The 21,633-nt window shown below is 46.1% G+C and overlaps 4 protein-coding genes across 4 annotated transcripts in view; all 4 read right to left on the bottom strand.

Annotated features, from left to right (window-relative positions):
* Nucleotides 1–87: 87 nt before the first annotated feature.
* On the bottom strand, nt 88–4,288 carry LOC133163290 (secretory carrier-associated membrane protein 1-like). The gene is made up of 10 exons (XM_061293060.1): nt 4,200–4,288; nt 3,889–4,079; nt 2,420–2,506; nt 2,236–2,343; nt 2,059–2,170; nt 1,864–1,992; nt 1,608–1,767; nt 1,438–1,539; nt 1,257–1,374; nt 88–1,189 (listed from the first exon to the last, which is right to left on the bottom strand). Exons 2-10 carry the CDS (start codon nt 3,943–3,945, stop codon nt 1,040–1,042), a joined length of 1,023 nt encoding a protein of 340 aa, XP_061149044.1. The 5' UTR covers nt 3,946–4,079; nt 4,200–4,288; the 3' UTR covers nt 88–1,039.
* Nucleotides 4,289–6,472: 2,184 nt separating this feature from the next.
* Nucleotides 6,473–10,761, bottom strand: prkaa1 (protein kinase, AMP-activated, alpha 1 catalytic subunit). Its single transcript, XM_061293015.1, has 9 exons — nt 10,549–10,761; nt 9,671–9,812; nt 9,257–9,350; nt 8,611–8,755; nt 8,364–8,451; nt 8,058–8,282; nt 7,382–7,901; nt 7,176–7,302; nt 6,473–7,089 (listed from the first exon to the last, which is right to left on the bottom strand). Exons 1-9 carry the CDS (start codon nt 10,643–10,645, stop codon nt 6,803–6,805), a joined length of 1,725 nt encoding a protein of 574 aa, XP_061148999.1. The 5' UTR covers nt 10,646–10,761; the 3' UTR covers nt 6,473–6,802.
* Nucleotides 10,762–11,509: 748 nt separating this feature from the next.
* aif1l (allograft inflammatory factor 1-like) lies at nt 11,510–17,513 on the bottom strand. The gene is made up of 6 exons (XM_061293130.1): nt 17,346–17,513; nt 17,168–17,229; nt 16,080–16,146; nt 14,702–14,743; nt 14,367–14,532; nt 11,510–12,954 (listed from the first exon to the last, which is right to left on the bottom strand). Exons 1-6 carry the CDS (start codon nt 17,368–17,370, stop codon nt 12,864–12,866), a joined length of 453 nt encoding a protein of 150 aa, XP_061149114.1. The 5' UTR covers nt 17,371–17,513; the 3' UTR covers nt 11,510–12,863.
* A 310-nt stretch (nt 17,514–17,823) lies between these two features.
* Nucleotides 17,824–21,633, bottom strand: part of lamc3 (laminin, gamma 3) — a 37,378-nt gene continuing 33,568 nt past the window's right edge. Inside the window, exon 28 of the mRNA XM_061292921.1 lies at nt 17,824–21,542. Coding sequence (XP_061148905.1) covers nt 21,280–21,542 — 263 coding nt within the window. The 3' untranslated portion in view covers nt 17,824–21,279. The remainder of the gene's footprint in view (nt 21,543–21,633) is intronic.

Raw genomic sequence — 21,633 nt, 5'->3', positions numbered from 1 at the left:
AATAATACAGTACAGCTCAAGTTAGAGATCTTGATGTATCTTAAAATACCAACCGACAAGCCATCCTTCCTAAGAAACAGGAAAAAATGATTTTTAAAAATAATTTTATTTCATCTAGAAACAATAAATATACAGACATTACCATCCTGTCATCATGCAAACCTAGAACAGCACAATCTTCTAGTAACACACACACACATTTCGATTGTCAGTGTTCCGAACATCTTTCACACCTTGAAATAAACAAGATTTCAACAAAATTCAAAACGATTCAAGATGTTAGTAATTACATTCCGATTAAAGTGAAATTTCAAGACTCGATGGCTTTTTCGTAAGTAGTGTATAAGGCAAGTGCGCTCACATTTAGCTAGTCATTTGTCAATGCGGTCAGATTTACGTCAATAATCATAATAATGATCGTAATAATGATGATGATGAGAAGGACTGTGGGCCATCCTGAGTGCAAGTGAGGTAAATACGCCTAAAGTGCAAGATGGCGTGACAGCTGTTTTAATTTTCTCTTGGAGGTTGTGCCATTGTGTTGAGTGGAAAGCGTTTACTGCAGTTGTATAAATAAAGTTACATTGTATGAAGGAAATACAGTGGAAAGAAACAAGATAAAAAAAAAAAGGAAATTCACTATTATGTCACTAAATGTAGTTCTTTTTATAATGTGAATCCAAGTGTGGCTTTGCTATTTTATTCTTTTTAAATGGAAAAACGAGCAAAATGAGAGCAGGCTTTGTGATGGACTAAAACGCAAACGGAATGCTATTCACAGGAACGCCAGTAGGGGGCAGTGGCGATTCACTTTGCATTGCATTCGGTTTGGATGTTAGCGATTTCTTCATTTAGCAGTCTTAGGGACAGCAAAAGACAAGACAAAAAAAACCAGCAATTGTTTCCTTCCATACTCTCATGAGCTCTTTTGTTTCCACTTTTTTTTAAAGGAGGCGAGGCAGAAGGTAGGAAAATTGAAAGAAGAGGGGTGCTGAGAAACCAAAACCTTCAGGGCGCATGCGTGGTCCGATGCCGCCGCTCAGATGTGCTCCTTGAAGGCTCCTCGGGCCGCAGTGGAGGTGGCGTTAGCGGCGGCCGCCTGCACCGTCTTATTGGACATGACGCCAGTGGCCAGCTCCTGTTGGGCCTTCTGGAAGCTGGCGCCGGTGGTGCGGTACAAAGTGTGCACCTGGCGGAGAAAAAAAAAAAAAAAAGGCGTGAAAACGGCGGGAGGGCCTCTCAGGGCGGCGACATACCTTCTTAAACATGATGAGAGACATGACGGCCAGCGAGGTGAACAGCGCCGCCACCATGATCATCAACACGCCCGCGGCCACGTTGGTGTTCAGGCACATCAGGGCCGAGATCCAGCCGCTGAGGACGGAACCAACGTGTTGTTATTTTAAATCAGTATTAGTGTACTTGAATGTTTCCTACCAGGCTCCCCATCCGGCGATGCCGACGCTCTGCAGCACGTAGATCCCCAGCTGGCATATGTACACGAAGAAGAAGAGGAAGAAGCGGAAGGAGCTGTCGCTCCTGCCAGACGAGAAAAAGACGTCGATGACGCAAACGCGGGACGTCAACGTGCTCGGCCGGGAACTCACTTGAAGGCCCCGTAGACGGGCCTGTACCAGCACACGAAGGAGCACGGCGTGAAGAGCAGGAACCACAGGATGGCCAGACCGAAGTCCACGCCGTGAGTCGGGTCCACGCCGAACCAAGCCAGAGCGCCGACCAGGTTGGCCAGCAGCGTCCCCGTGTGGACTGGAGGTGAAGTGCACGCATCACGTTTAAACGCTACTCCGCAGCGTCACGTGACCACAGCGTGGGAGCGAGCACACCACGAGGCAAGAAACTCACACATCCAGAGGTAGTACATGAGCTTGACCGTCTTCTGGTACTCCACGGGAATGTCCACCGTAATGTCGTGATAGAAACACGGGCCCACCGGGAACTTCTCCGGGAGCGGGGGCCAGTTGTTTCTCCTGCCTGGGGGGTGTTGAAGATTCTTTCTTACCAGGACCTATTAAAATAATTTTGTAGATGAGGACGCACCTCCAGAAACGTTGAGGGACTGCATCTCCCTCTCTCTCCGGTCCAGCTCGGCCGCTTTCCTTTCCAGCTCTTCTTGCCTCTTCAGCAGCTCGCTGGCGCCCCCTGTTGTCTCCTGCACGCCAGCGACGCTCGTGTTAACAAGTGGGGGATCAGGGCGGGAAGGGGAGGGGGGGCTACCTGCGCCTGAGGTTGCGAGTAAACCGGAGGCTCCTCGGTGGGCTTCATGACGGCGGGCTGCGTCGGGACGCCAGGCGCCACCAAGAGGGGCTTGCTGGTCATCGCCGTCTAGACGAGAAGCAGGCGCTCACAATGAAAATGACGCCGTCCATCCAATCTGACCAAGAGACACTAGCATACTGACTAGTTTGGAGTCTGTGAAGGGGTTGAACTCTTCTAATCCCGCAGCCATCGCTGTCGACGTCTGTCTTGCCAGTGCCACGGAAGGATCCTGAAACAAATGGCAAGAATCCATTAGGCATAAAAAAAAAAAACTCCAAACTGACAGCCATATGCAAGACAACACAGCAAATGGAGTCAAGCAGCCCAAAAAGTACCTTGCTCGCCAGCCTTAAGCTCAACGCGCATGCCAACGTCCTGCTAGCTTAGCATCAGCCTTGCACACGCGCTCGCTTGATTCAAAGTGAGACGATGATCGCCGTCCTCCTGACCACATCCCCGCTACTGCCCTCCCACACAGAAACAAACTCGCTCCGGCTTGTCACCAGACCGCCATCCTAAATAATTCACGCGGAGCCTGGCGTGAAACATGAATACGGCACAACATGCCAAACTCCACTGTTTGCTTGGAAAATGATGATTATTTGGAGTTTTTTTGGAAGAGGAATTTTTGGAAAGAGTGCTCCGGAAAATGGATGGATCAGAAAAATCGAAGTTCCTTCGAGAAAAATTTCAGGAGAAACAATGCTTTCTAGAAAACACAATATTTGGTTGGGGACGTTTACAATAGTGCAATAGTTATATATATATATTTTTTTTAAATATACACAACCTTTTCTAGAATCAGACTCCAAAAATTCACATTAGAGTCAAACTAGAGAAGGGTTGTTCCGATTTGCAGGGAAAGTAGGCCGAGCGGGGGCGCGTGGTCGTGTCGCCTGCGGGTGGGGGGGCCGTCATCTTCACATATGCTTCCTTCCGTGAGCCCTCGGGCGCTAGCGTGCCTGCCAAAAACATGTTGGACCTGCAGGGTTCTATTTGAATAATTCACAATTTTGCAGAAAATATGAACTCAATTTTAGTCGAACAATAGGATCAATACTAACAGCGGTTGACTTATTGTTACACTTGTAAACAATCCACACAGAAAGGCTGAAGGAAAACTTTTGTTTGGATAAATCTCCAAGTTCCGACTGTCTTTAAGGCCGTGAAGGTGACTGAATGATTGAATGTTTGGTGAAGACAGGTTTTTCTTCAACCAGCAATACTCAATCAATCAGTAATATAATATTTAGAGCTTTTTTTTTTTGATGACTTCAAGATATTAAAGTAAATTACAAAATATGCCAGAAATAAATGCATCTAAAAAAAAAACACACAGGCAGTCACGTATTAATAATGCATTCTTTTCAGAGTTCAACCAATTTGGTCGATTTTGTAGATTAAAAAAAGATATCAGCTTCTGTTATTCATTTATTTTAAACCAAAATCTCATGTTGTCAGCATGATGAAGATAGACCGAAGACATTTTAAAAACAGCCGTACGTGTAAATTTACATTTCATTGTCGTTATATTATAAAACCGGCTGCGCGTGTCAACATGTAAATAGTGATAATGTGGCTAAGCTAAGGTAACTAGCCAGCCAATCTTACCTGAAATGGATTGCTGAGCTCCGGTTCCGTGAACGGGTTACTGTCGTGTTCCGACATGACTGTACCGCCTTCACGGACGTGACTCTCGATGAAATGTGAGTCTTTTATGTCTAAAAGACTCAAATTATTCGTGAAAAGGGTCCAGAAAGCTGACAGTCACGTCCAATGTTGACCGTATCCTCAGAGATTCTCTATTGAGAAGAGAGGAACACACGTAAATGCGGAAGCAGTGAAATTTCCGTCGTTTTTCAATTGTTCGACAGTAAAAGTGCATTTTTTTAAAGATGTTAAACAATATTACAAAAACGTACGTTTAAACAGTGTCATAAAAACAAATGTTGCTAGATGACAAATGAGGCTAAACAGCAAATTTATGAAACGAACTTGGCTCGAGCCGTGTCACGTGTTTGCATGCGTCCGTATTATGGAGCGCATTCAGAGACGTTTTCTGGGGAGAGATGAATTTACAATGTAACCAATGCGGAAGTACAAAACTTTTATTTCAATTTCAAATGTATATTGCGGAAATACAAAACTTTTATTTCAATTTCAAATGTATATTTAATTGTCGTTTTTGCAAATGGCTGTAGTAGAGTTAACTGATAACCTTCTGTTTAATATTATTTGATATTATTATTCTACATATTATAAAACAACTGACAAGCGCTTAGGTTTGTGTGCAATTTAGCAGTTTATTTAGGCAGTTGTGGATAGGAACAATTCCGACACTGTCCATTCAAATAAACACAGGTCACTCTTGGAAAGTAGGGTCCCTTTACACAAAGCAGTTCAGACAAATTGCCCACACATTCGCCTTTCAATATACATACACACGGAAAACAAATACACACCCGAAATCAAACCCTTCCCAAAACTTAAATCTGATTTTCCATAAACCTATTTCAACATAACAAAGTTAACTTGGTGTTCAGTCGGGATGAAATGCAACATTTTTTTCTTCTTTTAAAGCCGTCAACATCAGTAATCACTGATACTGCTTCATGGAAACACAATGTATTGTGTCATAAAAGTGAAACAAAAACAATCTCCAACCACCATCCGCAGTAGTTTGGCAAAAATAATTCAAAAGAATACAATTGTTAGTTGTTTTTTTTCACTGGGAAATATAAATGGATCAATAATTCAAAACAACAGTACTGATGATGATGATCATATCATAAGGCAGCGGCGGGGAACTTCTTGTCCTATTTTATTCCTCCAAAATTTCTGATAAAAAAAAAAAAATCCTCCCAAAATGTATTATTAATTAAACGTGTCAAATGTTTTAGGGTCGTATGAAGTTATTGTAGGTTCCCCGCTTCGGCCATATAAGGCAACCCGACAGCAGACGATAAAAGATTTCCATAACGAGTGACAGACACATTCATAAGCTTGTCATGCTTTTGTAGTCGATTGAAATTAAGTACACACACGGGGGGGAATTGCTTATAACATTTTTAGCAAAACTGCACAAACAAAAAAAAGACTATTCTTAAATCAATACAACACAATTCCAAATGATTTACATCATAACAAATCTAGCAAAGTATAACAAATGTCATTTTAATAGTTGACAATGGGGGTGGGGGGGTCCTATGAAGTCTCCGAATTCGGACTCACAACTAGCTTGGGGGGTTCCAAACTGATTTCAATGTTAAGATTGTCAAGTCAAAAAAAATTAAGCTACTGTTTTTACTGATCATCAAGGAGGCACACGATTTCTTGGCAAAACTGATGTCAATTCACACACTAGCCTCTGGTGTTTGTTTGTTAGCAAGAGTTGATACACACAAATTGAATAAGTTGTGATTTACGATTGACAAGTGATGCCGATTGGAAAAAGTAAAGCAGGAAAAAAAATCCAGCAACAGATCTAAAAAAAAAAAAAAAAAAAAAATGTATCTTCGCTTGGGTTGGATTTACATGGCCTGGTTCAAGTGACACCATTTTTACTTTTTAGTGTTATAAGCAGGTCGCTAGAGAGATGAAGGTGTTGTAAATTTTCCTGTCAAGATATGAGTCACTGTGAAATTGATTATCGGTGTGATGTCGGAATGAGCCACTTGCGCCTGCCGTGTAAATCCAAAAACATGCCCCAACACGAACGCATCTGCAATTAATTGACATCATGGCCGCAAATGTTTACAATGGCCAATAAATGCCAGGGCGTGGCGTCAAAGCACTTCTTAGCCACAGCTGCGGCCTGCCTGATTGACCCTCCTTCCTTCAAAGATCAACTTCAGCATCAAAGCACTATTTGGACATGGCTGAATGAAGCGTCTTCCCCCAACAACATGGCGTCAAAGCACTACTTGGACTTCAAGCGCCTCACTTCACCTAACGTAGCTTCTTCGCATTAAGATGCCATGCGATGGCTTCAACGCGCCACTTTTATATTCGATGACAAGGCGAGTATTTCAACAAAGTTGCGAAGATAAAACAGCATCATTCGGGGGGGGGGGGGGGGGGGGGAGGACTTTAATACCGATTGATGAACTTTGTCCACACAAAGCGGATTGTGTGGGGGGGGGGGGGGTCATTGCACTTCCTAAAACCTCGATGAAAGCGCCACCACTTGCGGAAAACAACCCCCCCCCCCCCCCCAAAATAAATGAGAGCAGCAGGAATGAAAAGAAAGGTGTGCAAAGATGCGTCTTCCTTCTCCCGCACAGAAAAAATATAGTTGATCTTATTTTTTTGCACTGGAAGTTGGCTGACTGGACCGTACAGCAAATTCAGTGTAATCACTCCAGAAGATGTTAACATATGCTCTCGGCGTCTCCCCGCCATCCTGGGCCGAGCTGCCGTTGGACTGCATGCTTATTGCTAACAAGACACTCGGAGAGCAAACAAGGGCGATCGACGTAGGTGTGTGTGTGTGTGTGTGTGCGCGCGCACGTGCGTGTATAGCCAGCTATCGTGCGAGCAGTTTGATGAGGTTAGCGCACATCTCAAAGAACTCGATGGTGTGGCTGCCCGGGCGAGGCACAGACAGGATGTCGGCGCCCCCCGTCGAGTCGATGGATGAGGTGAGCGAAGATGCCAGCGAGGCTTCGGCGGCCGTCTTGGCCTGCGAGGCGGCGCTGGTCGATGGGGGGGAGTCGGCGCTGTCCGCCTCGCTTTTGATGGTGGTGCGGTAGTTGCCGACCGATCCCGAGCGGAGAGGCGTCGCCGTGCCGGATTTGGTTTCCAGCATGTCATCTGGGAAAAAAAATAACGATTATATAAAAATAAATAAAATAAAATAATGAACATGGACGACTGAGCGTCATGAGCGTCGGACGCACCGTCTATACTTCTGAAGTCAAGGAGGTAGGTCCGGCTGTCCACTTGGTACAGTTGAAGGCTCATCTTGGTCTGCATGCCCGTCACTGGGTTTTTCCTCTTCACACGCAAATAATAAGGATTCACAACCTGAAAGAAAAAAAGAAAAATGAAATCACACGTCCAGTCAACAGCAATTGAGCTCTCAATGTGTCAATCTCCGGCTCGCCTTCCACTCGTAGTCAAGCTGCTTCATGGCGCGGCATACTTCGGTCATGATATCGTTGGGTCTGCTCTGGCTGCGGATGCCCAGGTGCCACTTGGCCCGCCGCACGCCCTGGTGCTTGGACTTTTGCGGATTCAGCTCGTCCAACGTGTGGCGGGGCCGCGGCGGCGTCTCCGCCACCAGGAAGGGCACGCGCTCCGGGTGGGGCTTGACGCTGGGCGCCACAGAGGTGCCGGACGAGCTCAGGTGCTGGTCGTCCAGGAAGGAGTCGGGCGGGCTGGAGGCCAGGTAGAAGTCCTTGGCCTCGTTCATGATGCGGCGGTTGTCGATGATGAGGTGGTAGGCCACGGCCAGCGGGTCCTGGTGGTTGCGGCTGTAGATGCAGGCCAGGACCTCCTCCTCTGTGCACTCGAACTTGTCGCACACTTCCTTTAGGGCCTCGTCGTCGATCATGTTGTTGCTGTACGACGGGTCCTCGGGGAACAAGTACTTGGGGAGGTCCTGCTTGAACCAGTCATCCTCTCTGCGAGAGGAAACAAATAGTTTTCATGAAGCACCGCCGGTGTCCAGAGGGTGGCGGTAATTCTCCAAAACGATATGATAACCGTCAAACGAATGCAGATGGGAAACAAAACAACTGAAGCGGTAGTCGTGGCGACAAAGGCGTGATGTTCCTCACCTGATCTCTTTGATGGTGGCTCTCTTCATGGGGTCCACCTGCAGCATGTGCTTGAGGAGGCTGGTGACGGCAGGGTTGAGGTACGGCGGCGTGAAGAAGATGCCATCGCAGATCTTCTTGAAGAGCGTGGGCACGTGGTCGTCGTCGAACGGCAGCGTGCCGCACAGCAGGGCGTAGAGGATCACCCCGCTGCTCCAGATGTCCACCTCGGGCCCGGCGTACAATCTGACGGCAGAGGCGAGCATGGGAAATGATTATAAAATCGTGTCAGCGTATTGACAGGTGCTGCTGGAGGACGTTCAGAACCTTCCAGAGATCACTTCAGGAGCAGCATAGTTGGGGGAACCGCAACTCGTCCGCAGGAATTCTCCATCAGACATCATGTTGGATAAACCTGGACGCAAAGATGCCGATTCACGTCATTGATTTCATGAGCTTTATGCCAGGACCGTTTCTAATCCCAATTGTATCCGTCAAAGAGGGAGGACATCCGCGGATTCCTTGACGTTAACCAATCAGGTCTCGCCTCGGCGTTTGACGGCGACGTGCTTACCAAAATCGGCTATCTTCGCATTCATGTGCGCGTCCAGCAGCACATTTTCCGGCTTGAGGTCCCGATGCACCACCATGTGCCGGTGGCAATAATCCACGGCTGAGATGATCTGCTGGAACAGTCGACGACTCTCCTTCTCGTCCAACTACCGGAAGAATAAAGGTGCAAATTGAGCGCGAGGTGAGAAGCGCAAAGCGACGCCTTTCGTCGTGTCCTGACATTTCGCTGAAAAGTGCAAGGCTGGCGGTAACGCCACGTTCTTCTCGCCTGGCCACTTGCAAAATGGCTCTTCATGATGACATAAGCAACTAGACTCGAAAGAATTTCACACTCCCGAGTTCGTGTTTCGACCAATGTCTTTTGGTGTGTGCACCATTGGCCACCAGGGGGCAGTATAGAAGGCGAGTCAAACAGCTGATATGCGAAGAGTTTCACAAACAAGTTAAAAAGCTGCAGTATTTTTTTTTTTTGCTTTGGGTAAACAATATCTACTTGTGATGCTAATTTGATTAGCCCATCAATGGAATTCTGCACAGCATGTTAGCATGCCGTTCAAAAGTGATGTGGTTTGATCCAATTATTTCTTTTGTATGTTGTCCCATACAAAATGGCCACCTCAAAGAGGAGAAGCGGTGAATAAAACTACCTTTCCATTCTTGAGAATGTAGTCAAAGAGCTCCCCTCCCGAGACATACTCCATCACCATGAAGATATCCGTCGGGGTGCTGATCACCTGATACCTGTTTGGTACAAAATATGAATGAGGCCAACAGTCCGCGGCCAGCGGAAACAAAGTTAGGAATGTTACAAATATTTTCAAGTTAAAAAGAGCTTTCAAGGGCCACTTGATCTCACGCCACCACTGACCCCGGTATGGGTTAAATTGAGCCATTTTACATTACACCTAATTGTGAGGGGATAAACGCGGCTCAGACGGATATCATCCCAAATGGATGGCCTGTGGAAGCCTCCATTCGCTCAGTGGGTGGCAATGATGTGACGGCTTGTGTGTGTGGGGGGGATTAGGGGACTCGCCCGTGGACTGTAATCTAGGACTCACAATTTAATGATGTGGGGGTGCCTGAAAAGCTTGAGGTTCTGGATTTCCCGGCGGATCTTGCCCACCACGTCCAAACTGCGAATCTTCTGCCGGTTCAGGATCTTCACTGCTACTTGGTGCTTGGTCAGCTCGTGTTGGCCCACTGCGAGAAGATACAAAGAAAACATTGACATTTTGCCCATTTTAATAGTTTCGGAACTGGCAAGCGTGACAGATGTTTTATTATGTAACTAATTTTGGATCCACTTAATAGCTGCACTGCTTGTTGAGTAAGTGCTAAGGGTAGAAAAAGAATCAAAGACTTCAAAAACAACAATGGCAGTGGGTTTAATTAAACTCAGGTCACGTCGCTTGTTTCTCACCAAATGACAAAAGTTCACAGTGCCACCCCCTTCTCCGCCCCGATCCACGAGTGTCGCTTTAAAATAATCTACCGACAGATTTAAATACCCATCTTGACAGTCTTTTACAGGGAAGCCAAAGAACATGCCCGGCGGCGTTTAGCGGCATGATTTCTTCCATTTTAAAAAAACAAAAAAAAAAACATATCTTGGATTGCGTGAGCGTCATTTCGAAGAGCTTCACTTCCCGGTGGCTACCTTGACAAGCGACTTGTGGCTCCCTACGGCTAACCATCAACTCTACTGCCCTCAACAAAACGAGCTGGTGCTAACCGGCGGTGTGTGGCGACGTTAAGTCGACGCAAACAAGTTGAACAAGCGGGCAGCATGAAGAGACAACAAGTCCGAAGCCTTGCCCGGGTTGACAAGTTAGCTTTGCGAATTAGCCGCGATGCTAAAAAGCTTCGCCGGCCACCATCTTTCAGTTGAAGTAAGTGAGGAGGGGGGGGGGGGGGTTCCTGTCTCGCTGCTTCTTACCTTTAACCTTCCCAAACGTGCCCACTCCGAGCGTGTCGCCGAGGATGTAGTGTCCGATTTTGACTCTGCCCTCGTGTTTGAGTTTCTCCGTCGCCATCTTCCCGCAGTGTCCTCGCTAGCCAAGCAGCAAGCGACGGGCACCGATGGACTGCGAGCTCCGACTCCGAGCTCTAAGAGAGTCTCCGCGCCGCACGTAGTGGGAGGGGCCGACGCAGACGACGTTGCCTCTACTTGCCTGACGTAGTCAAACGTAAATGACGTACGTAGCGTGATACCTTCAGGTCCCCCTCGGAAACGTGAAGTTGATTGAACGCCCCGCTGATTAATTCATTTTACAATCAATTGTTCTTTTCAAGCATTTATGTGTTATTTGGTACGTCACCACAAAATAAAATCAACTTCTAAACACCGATAACGCTGTCCTACCTCGTCTTTACAAAAAGTTAAGGTTAGGGAACACACTCGCGTCCTTATCTCCTGTTTACACTCAACGGGCACTTCCTGCTAATCAAAAGACAACGATCTCCTGTTTACACAATTCGCCATCAAGGTCAACCAGAAAGAGACGTTAGTCTCCAAACTATGCTCATATAATTGGCAATCTTTGTGAAGAATACAAGGGTGAGTTCATCATAAAGCCGAAAGATTGGTCAGACTGACAGCTTCAAGGCCTCCCCCCCTCAACTCCTTTTTACGTTGCGTTCACGTACTTTATCACGCTTTTATTGTCTTCCTAATTCAGCATACAGTGCATGAACAAAGTGACCAGTAGGTGGCAGCAGATTGCATGAATCAAAGCAATTGAATGGGCTCTTATAAAGTGACTGGCATGTTTTGACAGTCCAAGTGATCTGGAAAATGGAAACCAAATCAAGCCCTTGTGCCTAAGTACTATCAGCTCCTCTAATTCCCTCTTTTTATTTAAAAGCAACACAGTAATCATATCCCGCAGTAAACACAGTATCAGAAGACTGTTTTAATTCCTTTGGTGTCTGCAAAAAAACAAAGGGGAAAAAAAACAAGTGCATTTTTTTTTTTTAATAAACAACGCTAAAAAAAAGCCTGTGAAACAAACACCAGCTCAAGGTCAAACAAAAACACATGAAATGGGCCTTAAAATAGGACACAATCACAGTTAGACAGTGCGAGTGGAGATTGAGAGGCACAAATCACAGCACACACACACAGGACAACAAAAGTGAAATTGAGTGGTACATCCAAGGCCCTTACGCTTGAATTGAAATTGGAAAAATAAGACTTAAAAAAAATAGCATCAGCGTACTCTAATGGACCTCATTTCGAGATGCTCTGGCTCAATTTCAGGCTAAATATACCCTCCCAAATATTTACTCGACCATGTAGAGTGCTACGTTAGCTTCCCGTGTTAGCAGCCGACTTGGTAGCTGCCATATTTTTCATTTTTTGTGCGTCCGTTTGGAATCGTGAGGGACTGTCAAAATATTCTTCATTTGAATCGTATCCTGAACATCCAGCCCAAATATCGTATCCTCATTTTGTTAAACTCATCTCAAACCTTTGAGGTACCACTGTGAAAAGTTCTAACATTGACAGAGACTCGTTGTGCCAAAAAGAAGTCGGTGGACAACTTGTTAAAAGGAGGACGACGATCAACCACTCAAAGTACAACATAACAACTGCGACAAACGTGAAGAGCGATTTCACAGAGTTCTCATTGGCTGCTTGGACCGCGCCTTTGCACGAGCTCCCTGTTGGCTCCGCACCGAGGCACTTGGAAAGAACATGATTGTGCTGCGGTTATTGTCGCGTGGTACGTTCGCACCCGTAAATCGCGTTCCCCCTGCACGCGCGCTTGACCTCAAAGCACGACGCAAGCGCGAGTCAAAGTCCAAAAGGCGGACCCGGCAAAACTAGTTACTGATTCCAGATCAGCGTGGGCGGCGGGGCCCGTAATCTCTCAAACGCGGACCGGGGTGGGCGCGGCGAGAATCCTTGCGAGGCTGCCACGGAAATGGGATGAAGAAAGCTGCTTGTGCTGCTCGAAAAATAAAAGCGTCTTCCCTTAATACGCAACACTCAACGACTTCAAAAACGAAAAACTCGACGAGATTACACGTCCACTACCGATGCTACAATGTACCTAAAGGATCATATTCACAGTCAAACATGGGATAGCGACAAGCTCTAACGCAAGACAGACACCTTCCACGCGGCGCGCGTCACTAAAATGCCCTCCTTCGTCCATCGGCGGTCCACCTGGGTAAGGAGATGGGAAAGACGCCCGGTGAAGGCAGGAAAGGGAGGAGGAGGAGGGGTTGGATGGGTGGCGGGCAATCTTAAGGCAGGCTGGAGATGTCCCGCTTGGGAGGCGGGCCGTCCGGCTTGCAGGACGGCGCCCCGTTGGCTTTGTCTTCGAAGATCAGGACTCTGCGGAAAGAGGGAGATGAAAAGGGGTCAAAAAACAAAATGGCTGTGCAACATTTTTGTCTGAGCGCCGGGGTGGGGGGGTCAAGCGTCAAAGGGATGATTGTACGCACTGAAAAGATTTGCAGACAGCTATTTTGAGCCAACATCTTTCATTTCCTTTTTGGGCAAACTGGCATGCTCTCCAGTAAGCCCCCCGAGAAAAGCCAAGCAGATGTTGAAAGAGACGCCGGCTGATGCTCATTTTGTTCTCCACCGCTGGGATTTTTTTTTTTTTAATCGATTTTCAATGTTCTCCGTTTATCGCGATGAGTACAAATTAGGAGCTTAATGGACGTTAATTCTCCATTAAGTGTTTTGTCTTCTGCCAAGCGCTTGGAAAAGCGTTCCTCCTTCTATGGCACTTTCCCTGCAAGCTCAGGAGCTGCATTTTTCGCCTTCGCAGCTGCCAGCGTCTGATTAGGAATTCAGTCGATGCTGTGGAATGTTATCAATACGGCATAGAACAGATATGCTCCAGGCCTCCCCGAAGGTTCTTTTCAGTTGCTGGGCTGCTGACAGAGTCGTGGTTACATTCCTCAAGAAGTCATTCTGTGGCGGTGAGACATAGTGACATTGAGTCATTGTCACAGCGCAGTCGGCTCGTTCGAGAGTTTTTAAACACGCTTGAAATATGTCAAAGCTTTGTGGACAATAAAATCAGGTCAGGGCCAACTAAATGCCAGTGGAGTCCCCCCCGGCGTACAGCCAGGCCCCCTGGCAAATATCTGCCAATCTGTTTCCTTTGGGTGTGCCCACCAATCAGCGGCATCAGAGCGATCCCCGGAATACGAATAGCGCACGGATCGCTGATCGAGAGTGAATAACAAAACAACTTCACCGATGACAGCTGTTTGGGGTCGGGTGATGTATTTTATTAAAACAAATGGATAGAGGGCAAAAGGAGGAAAAGTTGTGCATTTTTTTCCTCGGTCGGCGCATTTAAGGATAAGGAGATTTGCCGACTAAACAGTGCGGCCGGCTTAGTCCCGCAGAGCTGACATGCATCTCGCCCCCGAAGCCGGCTGCTTTAAAAGAGATCAGCCGGGATAACCCCATTCAAAATAGCGGCAAACGTCACCTTGCAAAAAAAGAGATATATTTGTGTCTTTTTATTTTATTTGAATTATTCCCATGCCATGGGACAACACTGACCCTTCCGTACAAAACTTGCGTGCGTTTATCGGTGACTCACCAATAATCACCTCCCTAACTAATCACATGATCGCACGGCTAAGAATAACGCCGGCCGGGTTTTGTCGCTAGGAAGATTAACGGCCGAGGCGGCCAGTGACATCAGCGTTCATCTCCGCGGCCGCATGAGACAATTGGCTGACGCGGATGGTTACGAGATGCCCGAGCGGGGGGGAACTCACAGTTTGAGCACGGCCGAGCGTTTGCCCAGCATCATCTTGACAAAGTCCCTGTAGTCGATGGTGTTGCTGCTGCCGCCGCCCGTCACCTCCATGATCATCTTCTTCAGCTCCAAGTGCGTCTTGGGAACGCCGAGCTTCTCCATCATCCGCTTGAGGCCCATAAGATCTGAGAGGCGTGACAAATCCATCCGTTATTTTTCTTTCTTTTAAAATGGTTCAGCCTCTCGGCGATAAACTTTGGAGCGAGCATTTTTTTTCCCCGACAATGACACAACGTTTGTCATTGTCCCCCGGCTGTTGACTTTGCACGTTGAGTCAACGTCCTGGTTACTCACCGATCTCGCCTTGGTCATTCAGGTCAAATTCGGCATATTTATCTGAGGAACAAGCACAAGAAGAAGATGAGAAAGAGAGGAAAAAAAAAAAACTTCAAGCAGCTGATGCCGACAGGCGGCTTTTGTCTCAAGGCGCAGCTGACCCGAGGCCGACATTTGTTTTCCTTTTGCAAAGAATCATACTCCAATAATGTCCACACAAAACGTCGAGTCCGATTTATGCGACGCACTTAAGTGACAGGAACAAGAGTGTTTTTACATCTGCTGTTTTGAAAAGCCTGCTACTCTCCTAAAATATCGCCCTTTTTCCTCTCCTCTAGTCGGATTACACGTTCTGCCGCACAATGGCAGCTGTGTGTTTGTGTGTGTGTGAGAGAGACGGAACTGTGTTAACTGTGTGAACCCGTGGGGAGCGGGATGGGACAATGATCAGCCTGTTCCCAAACTTGGGGGAGTAGGCCTCCTCGCATAACACACACACACACACACAGCTGAGTGGGACACAGCCTGTTGATCATCTGCAGCCGCAGAAAACAAGCCGACCCGAGTCTGCGGCCTCTTTAGAGTCCGTATTCAGCCAGACGCTAACGTGCTGCTTTCGAGGACATCCGGAATGTAGGGACACATGGACATTGTCAACATACCAATACACGATATTGCGTAATATGGCATCATTTATGTCAGCAACGAGTGCTGCTTTGTTGTCATCTTGGTGCCGAGGATCTATTGGGCTTTTTTTAAGAAGGGGCGGGGTCAGTTACTCCGATTTTTGTTTGATGGTGTTTACCCAATACGAAATATCTGCCTTGCCTCCATAGAAGGTGGGGAAGATTGCTTTAGCGGATTTGCGATTTGAAATTCTCAGCATGAATATTAGTGCATGCCGCACAGCGACAAAAGAAAGAACAAGCGCGCCGCTTTTGGTCTCCGAGGTTCAGTCCTCAGGGAGTCTTCTGTTGTGGCTTCTCCAAGCAGCTCGACGTCATGCTGAAATGCGCCGCCGCCGCTGACGACGAGGAATATTTACCCTCGTGTGCGTTTAAACTCTGTTTATATCTTACAATGAGGTCGTTGTAACAATGCTTTTTGTGTCCGCCGGCGGGCGGGAGTAAAGTTCTGCGGTGCGTGATAACACCGGGCGGCAATAAAAAAAAAAAAAAAGAAACATTCTGCTGCATTCCATTGCAGGCCGTACTTGGCCTCGCCAAACCTCAACGCAGCCTATTCCCACACGGGGAAGAAAGTGTGAAGACATTTAAAAAGCAATTGAGGCAGAAACACACCAGCGAGGCCAGTAACACAACTGCATTCTGATATGTTTCATCGACGTGTTGCGCTGGAGATTGGAAACGTGGCCGTCGAAACACCGACTTCTTACTTTTGAAACCTTCCAGCTTCTCTGCGAGGTCCTCTTCATCCCTGTACTTTTGGTCCTCCAGGAATTCCTGATCACAGGTAGAAAAGGGATTAAGACAATCGTTGCTGTCAAAAAGGCTTAAAAACACGATGACTCGCACCACGGGGGCGCTCGTCCTGCTTGATTCGTTACGACTGAGTGAGTTTATAAAAGTAGGCCACCTCGTCAGTGCGTGAAGGGGAAAAAAAAAAAAAAAAAAAATGCCAGGAGGGCTCCACGCTAATGAAATGATAATGAAGCAATGGAGGAGTCACATTCTCGTCTGACCTCCAAAAGTCTGCCGCCTTTCAAATGAAGCGCGATGAAGATCAAGAGCAGTCTGCTTCCAGCGTAGCGTCCTCGTCCAGATTGGAATTTTGGAACACACCAGTACTGACTGGTTGCTACAGGATAGGTGCTGGATATTTGCCCTTGTCGAATTTTAGAATGTCATGAGCGCTGCTCAAATCGTTTCTTCGATCTTCTTGATAAGCATTTCAAGGTTGTATTAGTAGGCCGAGTGGAAATGACTAGGCACACTGAATTGTCGTACTAGTGAGGACAAAGAGCTTACAGCCAATGGCCTGCTCCAGGAAGAATCTAAATCAGCACAGATATTTGGCTCATAACGCTAATCTCGGGGGGGGGAACCCCCCCTGCTCCGATGACATCAAAAAAGAATGCAGTGATGTGCAGGAATGTCCCAACAGGCCTCATGAATTGCCTTTTCATCTTCTCGCAAAGGAGGAGCCAAAATGGAATTGGCGAATAATACATGCAAAAGAGGAGCTTCAGATCAGCGCCAGACAAAGAACCTCATTGATAGTCGATCGAATAGCGCACACCTGTCCCCCTCCAGCCCCGGGATCAGAACACCCGCAAGACAGGTGGAACGTCGGGAGTGGAAAGCAAACCGAAGCTCAAATAAAGCACAATGAGGTCAGACATTTTGAGATGACGTCCCCGAGCATCGTCACACTGTCAAGTGCACGCGCCTACTTCCAAAGTCGATACGTTGGCCGCCAAATCAATCAATAAATAAACAAAAGGGACCGTTGGACATAATTTACCTGATTCACCTCCTCCAGTTTTTGCCTTTGTTGCTCCTTTAACAGCCCGAAGGCTTTCCCTCCTAAATGAAAGAAAAAGACTGAAAATGGACGTCACCTAGCTTAAACTATCCGATGTAATTACTTGAATTGAAGCGCGTCACCGCCAAATTTAATCGTACACAAAATTTGGTTTTACCTTGTAAATTTTTACTCGCAGGCATCCCAGCCGTTTTTGTTTGCGTGTTATAATCCAGTTTACGGGTAAATGTAGAGCCAGGAAGGCCACCGCAAGCGTGCGGGTGATGCTCCAACCTCGCTCGGTCAAAGGCTGCGTGTGTTTCCCACCCCGAGCGGCAACCGCTGAATCGGAAGACCCACTAAGATAATCCATATCCGGTAACGTTTATTCATAATAAATGACAACATTTTCGAAAGCTTCACTTTCACGACGCAATATCCATAAAAATAAAAGTCTATTCCTTTTTGTATACATAATAATAATAATAATGTTTTCAAAAACTGGTATAAAAGCAACAAATGCGCACAACAAGGGCAGTCCAAAGCTTTTATTTTGAAACATACAACTTTGCGTTCCGCTGTAAAGTGTAATCACGCTCGCCATCGTGTGGCCAAACTAAATCTTGACACAATGAGATGGATGGACTCATTGAAAGTAAACAAAATATTGATTTATAAGCACTGTGAATTTGGTGTGTTCATGAACAGTGGCGTATCTTTTAAATATCAATAATGTAAACAATGAAAATGGAGCAGATTGTGTATGAACCCGAAAGCGACCATTTATTTCCCCCGCAAGGTGGCGTTCATAGATAAAGTAAATTATATTCTGCTGATAGTTCAGCTACTACACTACATCATAAATCATATATATATGGTTAGAAATTGTCTTCAGTAAAAAATAAAAAACAATGAAAAGCACTCAAACTGTACTTTTGGGAGAAAGTTTTCCAACGAAAGTTGACTTTTTCATGAAAAAAACCTTGACGGTACATTTTTAATGTCTACATGGACCAGGAACAAGCTGACTGTTCGCACCGTTTAATGCAGTCGGTGCAAATGAGTTCCTGGCTCAAATGTCGCTGTGGGTCATAATTCAGAACCACGTGCTGAGGGGGGGGTAATGAGACTGTACAGGAGGTGAACCGGGCCAGGGGTTAAGGGGTAATTGCATCCTTGGAGGCTTTCGGGTAGAAAAAAAAAAAAAAGAAATCCTCAATCCGTGGAAAGAGAGGAGGAATGACTAGCTGCGGGGAAGAGTCAAAGACTGCAGAATGAGGCAGATGAAATTGCGCCGTGAGCAGAAAATGCGATTTAGATTGGATTTACCTTACACACTCGCTCGCCCCAGAGAGTGCAGTGTGATTTAGGCCAGCAAAAGGTTCTATTTGTTTTTTTAAAGAACAACCTTGAAGGTGAACAGTTAAATCTATCAACTATGTAGAAATGTGCAAAATCTTCATAAACTACCTTCATTGTGACTAAAACTGGGTGAAATTCTCAAGGGTGTTCCTAATCATGTGGCTGTTTTGGTATTTCTAACAGCAGCCGCACGAGGGCAGCATCGAGTCACGCTGGAGTCGCTTTACCAGACTGGGAGGTGCTGCATGAATATTCCGAAATTGGAAGATGCTTAGTTGGCCTCTTAGAAAGACTCTTAAATGGCCACTTTGAAAGAAAATGGCCGACTTTGAAACACTTGAGACATTTTTGTGGGTCCACTCATGATCGACCAAATTGGATGTTGCAAAGTGAAACTGGCTTTTGGGGCCGAGTTTGAACACAACATGGGAGGCGTGCTAACTGCTGAGTTATTACAGATTCTCCTTTTATGGCAAGTCATTAAATTTCACTGCCATACTGCGCCCACATGCAGTGAGGAAAACTTGTGGTAGAAATTTAGAAACCATTGGATATAATCTCGAGGATGACTTTGCCTTTGAAGGACAATTGCAAATGGGCCAAAAATTCAGACTTTGTTGTCTGTTGTTAAATTTATGTTGCTCATGTAAGGCAAATTAAGTATTTTTACTAATGAGGCAAAAGTGTGCAGTAGTTGACATGAATGCGCTAACCCCTAAGTAGTAAATTATAACGTTAATTATAAAGTAAATTCTATTTTTTTTTGTTTATCTCATGCGCTGATCGGTTGGCACTTTTTAAATTTCGTTGTACATGTGTGACAATGACAAATAAAGATCTATTCTATTCTATTCTATTCTATTCTATTCTATTCTATTCTATTCTATTCTATTCTATTCTATTCTATCTAGCTTAGCTTAGCTAGTAGTTAAGTGAAACTAGCTTAGGGGGTTGATTTTTTTCATTTTAAGAATACTACCTGGTTTGTGGGGCACTAATTGGCCAATTTATGGCACCGCTTGGGGCCACGGCAAAAGTGTTGAAAGAAGACAAAACAAATTGGCACAGCGGCATGAAAGTGATCCTGCTGATTAATGAGAGGCCGACGCTTCCTTTTGCTTTTAATCGAATCAAATTAAATGGTGAAAAAGACACCGCCCGGTGTCACAATTTGTGCTTACGAAGGCCATTGTGTCTCTACAAATTTAGGCGTTGCGAGGCTGACTCGCACGTTTGCTCGCCTTGGTGCGAAACAGACGAGCGGGCTAATTGACTTGACTAATTGGTTCAATACGTTTTAATTAGATGATGTGACAATCTGCAAAACACCAGAGGATGTGCCCCGACCGCGATAATAATGAAGCGGGCGTTATCAATATTGATCTGCTTAATTCAATCATGTATTGTGCAAGCTGATGGAAAAAAAAGTTCTCGCAAAAAAGGTAGTTTGATTGGTCGATTGCCGAAGCAAGCTAGCTCTTGTTAGCATTTTTGGTCTGTTTTCATCATGGCCGCCCTTGCGGTGATTAAGGGGTCCATCGTGGACAAGCGCCCGCTGTGACTCAGTGGCATTCGTTACTGCACTGACTCAGCAGGTCCTGGTGTTTAATAGCTTGCTGATGCCACTGCTTTTTTTTTTTTTTTTTGCAAGGTGTCACCATTAATTGCGCTTCGGGCGGATAGGGAAATCGTTCAGAAGGCAAGGCGATGACAAAGTCGCCTAGTCACCGCACATGTTTGACTTTATAGATCACGTTTATGAGCTGTACAGGTTCTGTGCTAAGTCACATTTTTCCATATTTGACCTTCTATAAATTGGAGAAAATGTAAAAAATGCCTTTTTTATTATATGGTATGTTGCTTTACTAATCATTTCTTGTCGTGGCAAATTCGACGCCATTTCAGAGTGCCTTCGTCGTATCTGTTTTTGCTTTTTTAAAATCTTTTTTTCCGCCCCCCACATCATTGCTGACATATTTTTGTGCTTTGAGCCAAAAGCCAACCAGAAGGGAAGAGCAGTGTCACTGTGAAAAGATCTCGGATTTGAAAAGATTGCTGCCATTTTGCCAGAAAAGTGGCGCAGCGGGAAGTTGCCATTAAATGCTTTCCCCTGATGCATTCACAGGAAGAACATTTTGATATAATACCCGCAACGGTGGCAAAAATGAAAGAAATGTCAACGACTGTGTCAGTGGAGTTGTGTTTTGAGCTTTCTGCTGATTTGGAGTGACTGATGGATGTTATGGCCGCTGTTCTGCGGCTGGTCAGCTGTTTTCAAAATAAAACCTTACCGTAACTTTTTGCCTCGTAAAAAACGACTCAGAATTTAATTCGTTCTGTAAAAACATCAATTCTTCTCAGACCGCCCAAAAATTCTTTTTTTGTTGTATTTTAAAATATTTTTTATTTTATATGTTATAAGAACATAGCACTGCATTGTATAAAACAGAATAAAAGACATTGGAAAGAAATAAATTGCTGTTCTACAGTGTAAATACTGTACATGGTGAAGTATTTGGGTGTTTTGATGTGTGCTTTTGAAGGGGCGTGGCCTAGTGCATGACATCAGTAGCTATGGTTGAGTCAGCCGGTTCTTTCAATGTGAGCGTCTGGGTGTGAGTTGTGGCCTACAGCAGCAGCATTTGAGTGTTCTCATCTCAACGCAATGCACAAAAGAATGACACCGCTCTTCCGAGTCGGGTCACTCTGAGGTCAAAGTACCGGCGTATCCTTTAGTCCCGTTCCCGCGGTTAGCCGCGGCGCTTGGCGCCGGCCTCAGCACAGGAAGGCGGCAAGTGGAGTGCGATGTCCCTCAGACTGTCTCTCTCCCGGACCATCTCTTGCACTTCCTGTTCCAGGAGCGCCAGGCGGCTGCGCTGGCCCTCAGCCGCCGCGCGGAGGGTTCCGATCTTGGCGCCCAGCGGGGAAGCCTCCACGCTGCCGCGCAGCGTGCTCAGGCGCCGCGCCGTCTCGTTCAGGATGCGCTGGAAACGCTCCAGAGGCACGCTGGCGTCTGCGGCCGAGAGGACAGATTGATGGCAAAACGGCAAATCGCAAACCCACGCAAAGGCTGTAGACACTTTGTGGTTCTTGAAAGTCCAACT

The sequence above is a fragment of the Syngnathus typhle genome, linkage group LG12, assembly GCF_033458585.1.
Source record: "Syngnathus typhle isolate RoL2023-S1 ecotype Sweden linkage group LG12, RoL_Styp_1.0, whole genome shotgun sequence".
In the NCBI taxonomy this organism is placed as follows: Eukaryota; Metazoa; Chordata; class Actinopteri; order Syngnathiformes; family Syngnathidae; genus Syngnathus; species Syngnathus typhle.
Note: the sequence above shows the minus strand (reverse complement) of the source record. Positions and strands in the feature narration are given on the sequence as shown.

Excerpts from the sequence above, each read along its gene's own strand:
- aif1l (XM_061293130.1), bottom strand. The coding sequence starts at position 17,370 with ATGCCTGCGAGTAAAAATTTACAAG. Across the intron at positions 14,533-14,701 it reads GAATGACCAAGGCGAGATCG|ATCTTATGGGCCTCAAGCGG; the intron begins GTGAGTAACCAG and ends CACGCCTCTCAG. Across the intron at positions 12,955-14,366 it reads CGCTCGGCCGTGCTCAAACT|AGTCCTGATCTTCGAAGACA; the intron begins GTGAGTTCCCCC and ends CTCTTTCCGCAG.
- LOC133163290 (XM_061293060.1), bottom strand. The coding sequence starts at position 3,945 with ATGTCGGAACACGACAGTAACCCGTTCACGGAACCGGAGCTCAGCAAT. Across the intron at positions 2,171-2,235 it reads ACTCGCAACCTCAGGCGCAG|GAGACAACAGGGGGCGCCAG; the intron begins GTAGCCCCCCCT and ends GCTGGCGTGCAG. Across the intron at positions 1,993-2,058 it reads GTCCCTCAACGTTTCTGGAG|GCAGGAGAAACAACTGGCCC; the intron begins GTGCGTCCTCAT and ends AACACCCCCCAG.
- prkaa1 (XM_061293015.1), bottom strand. The coding sequence starts at position 10,645 with ATGGCGACGGAGAAACTCAAACACGAGGGCAGAGTCAAAATCGGACAC. Across the intron at positions 8,452-8,610 it reads TGCGAAGATAGCCGATTTTG|GTTTATCCAACATGATGTCT; the intron begins GTAAGCACGTCG and ends CTTTGCGTCCAG. Across the intron at positions 7,090-7,175 it reads TGACTTCAGAAGTATAGACG|ATGACATGCTGGAAACCAAA; the intron begins GTGCGTCCGACG and ends TTTTTTTCCCAG.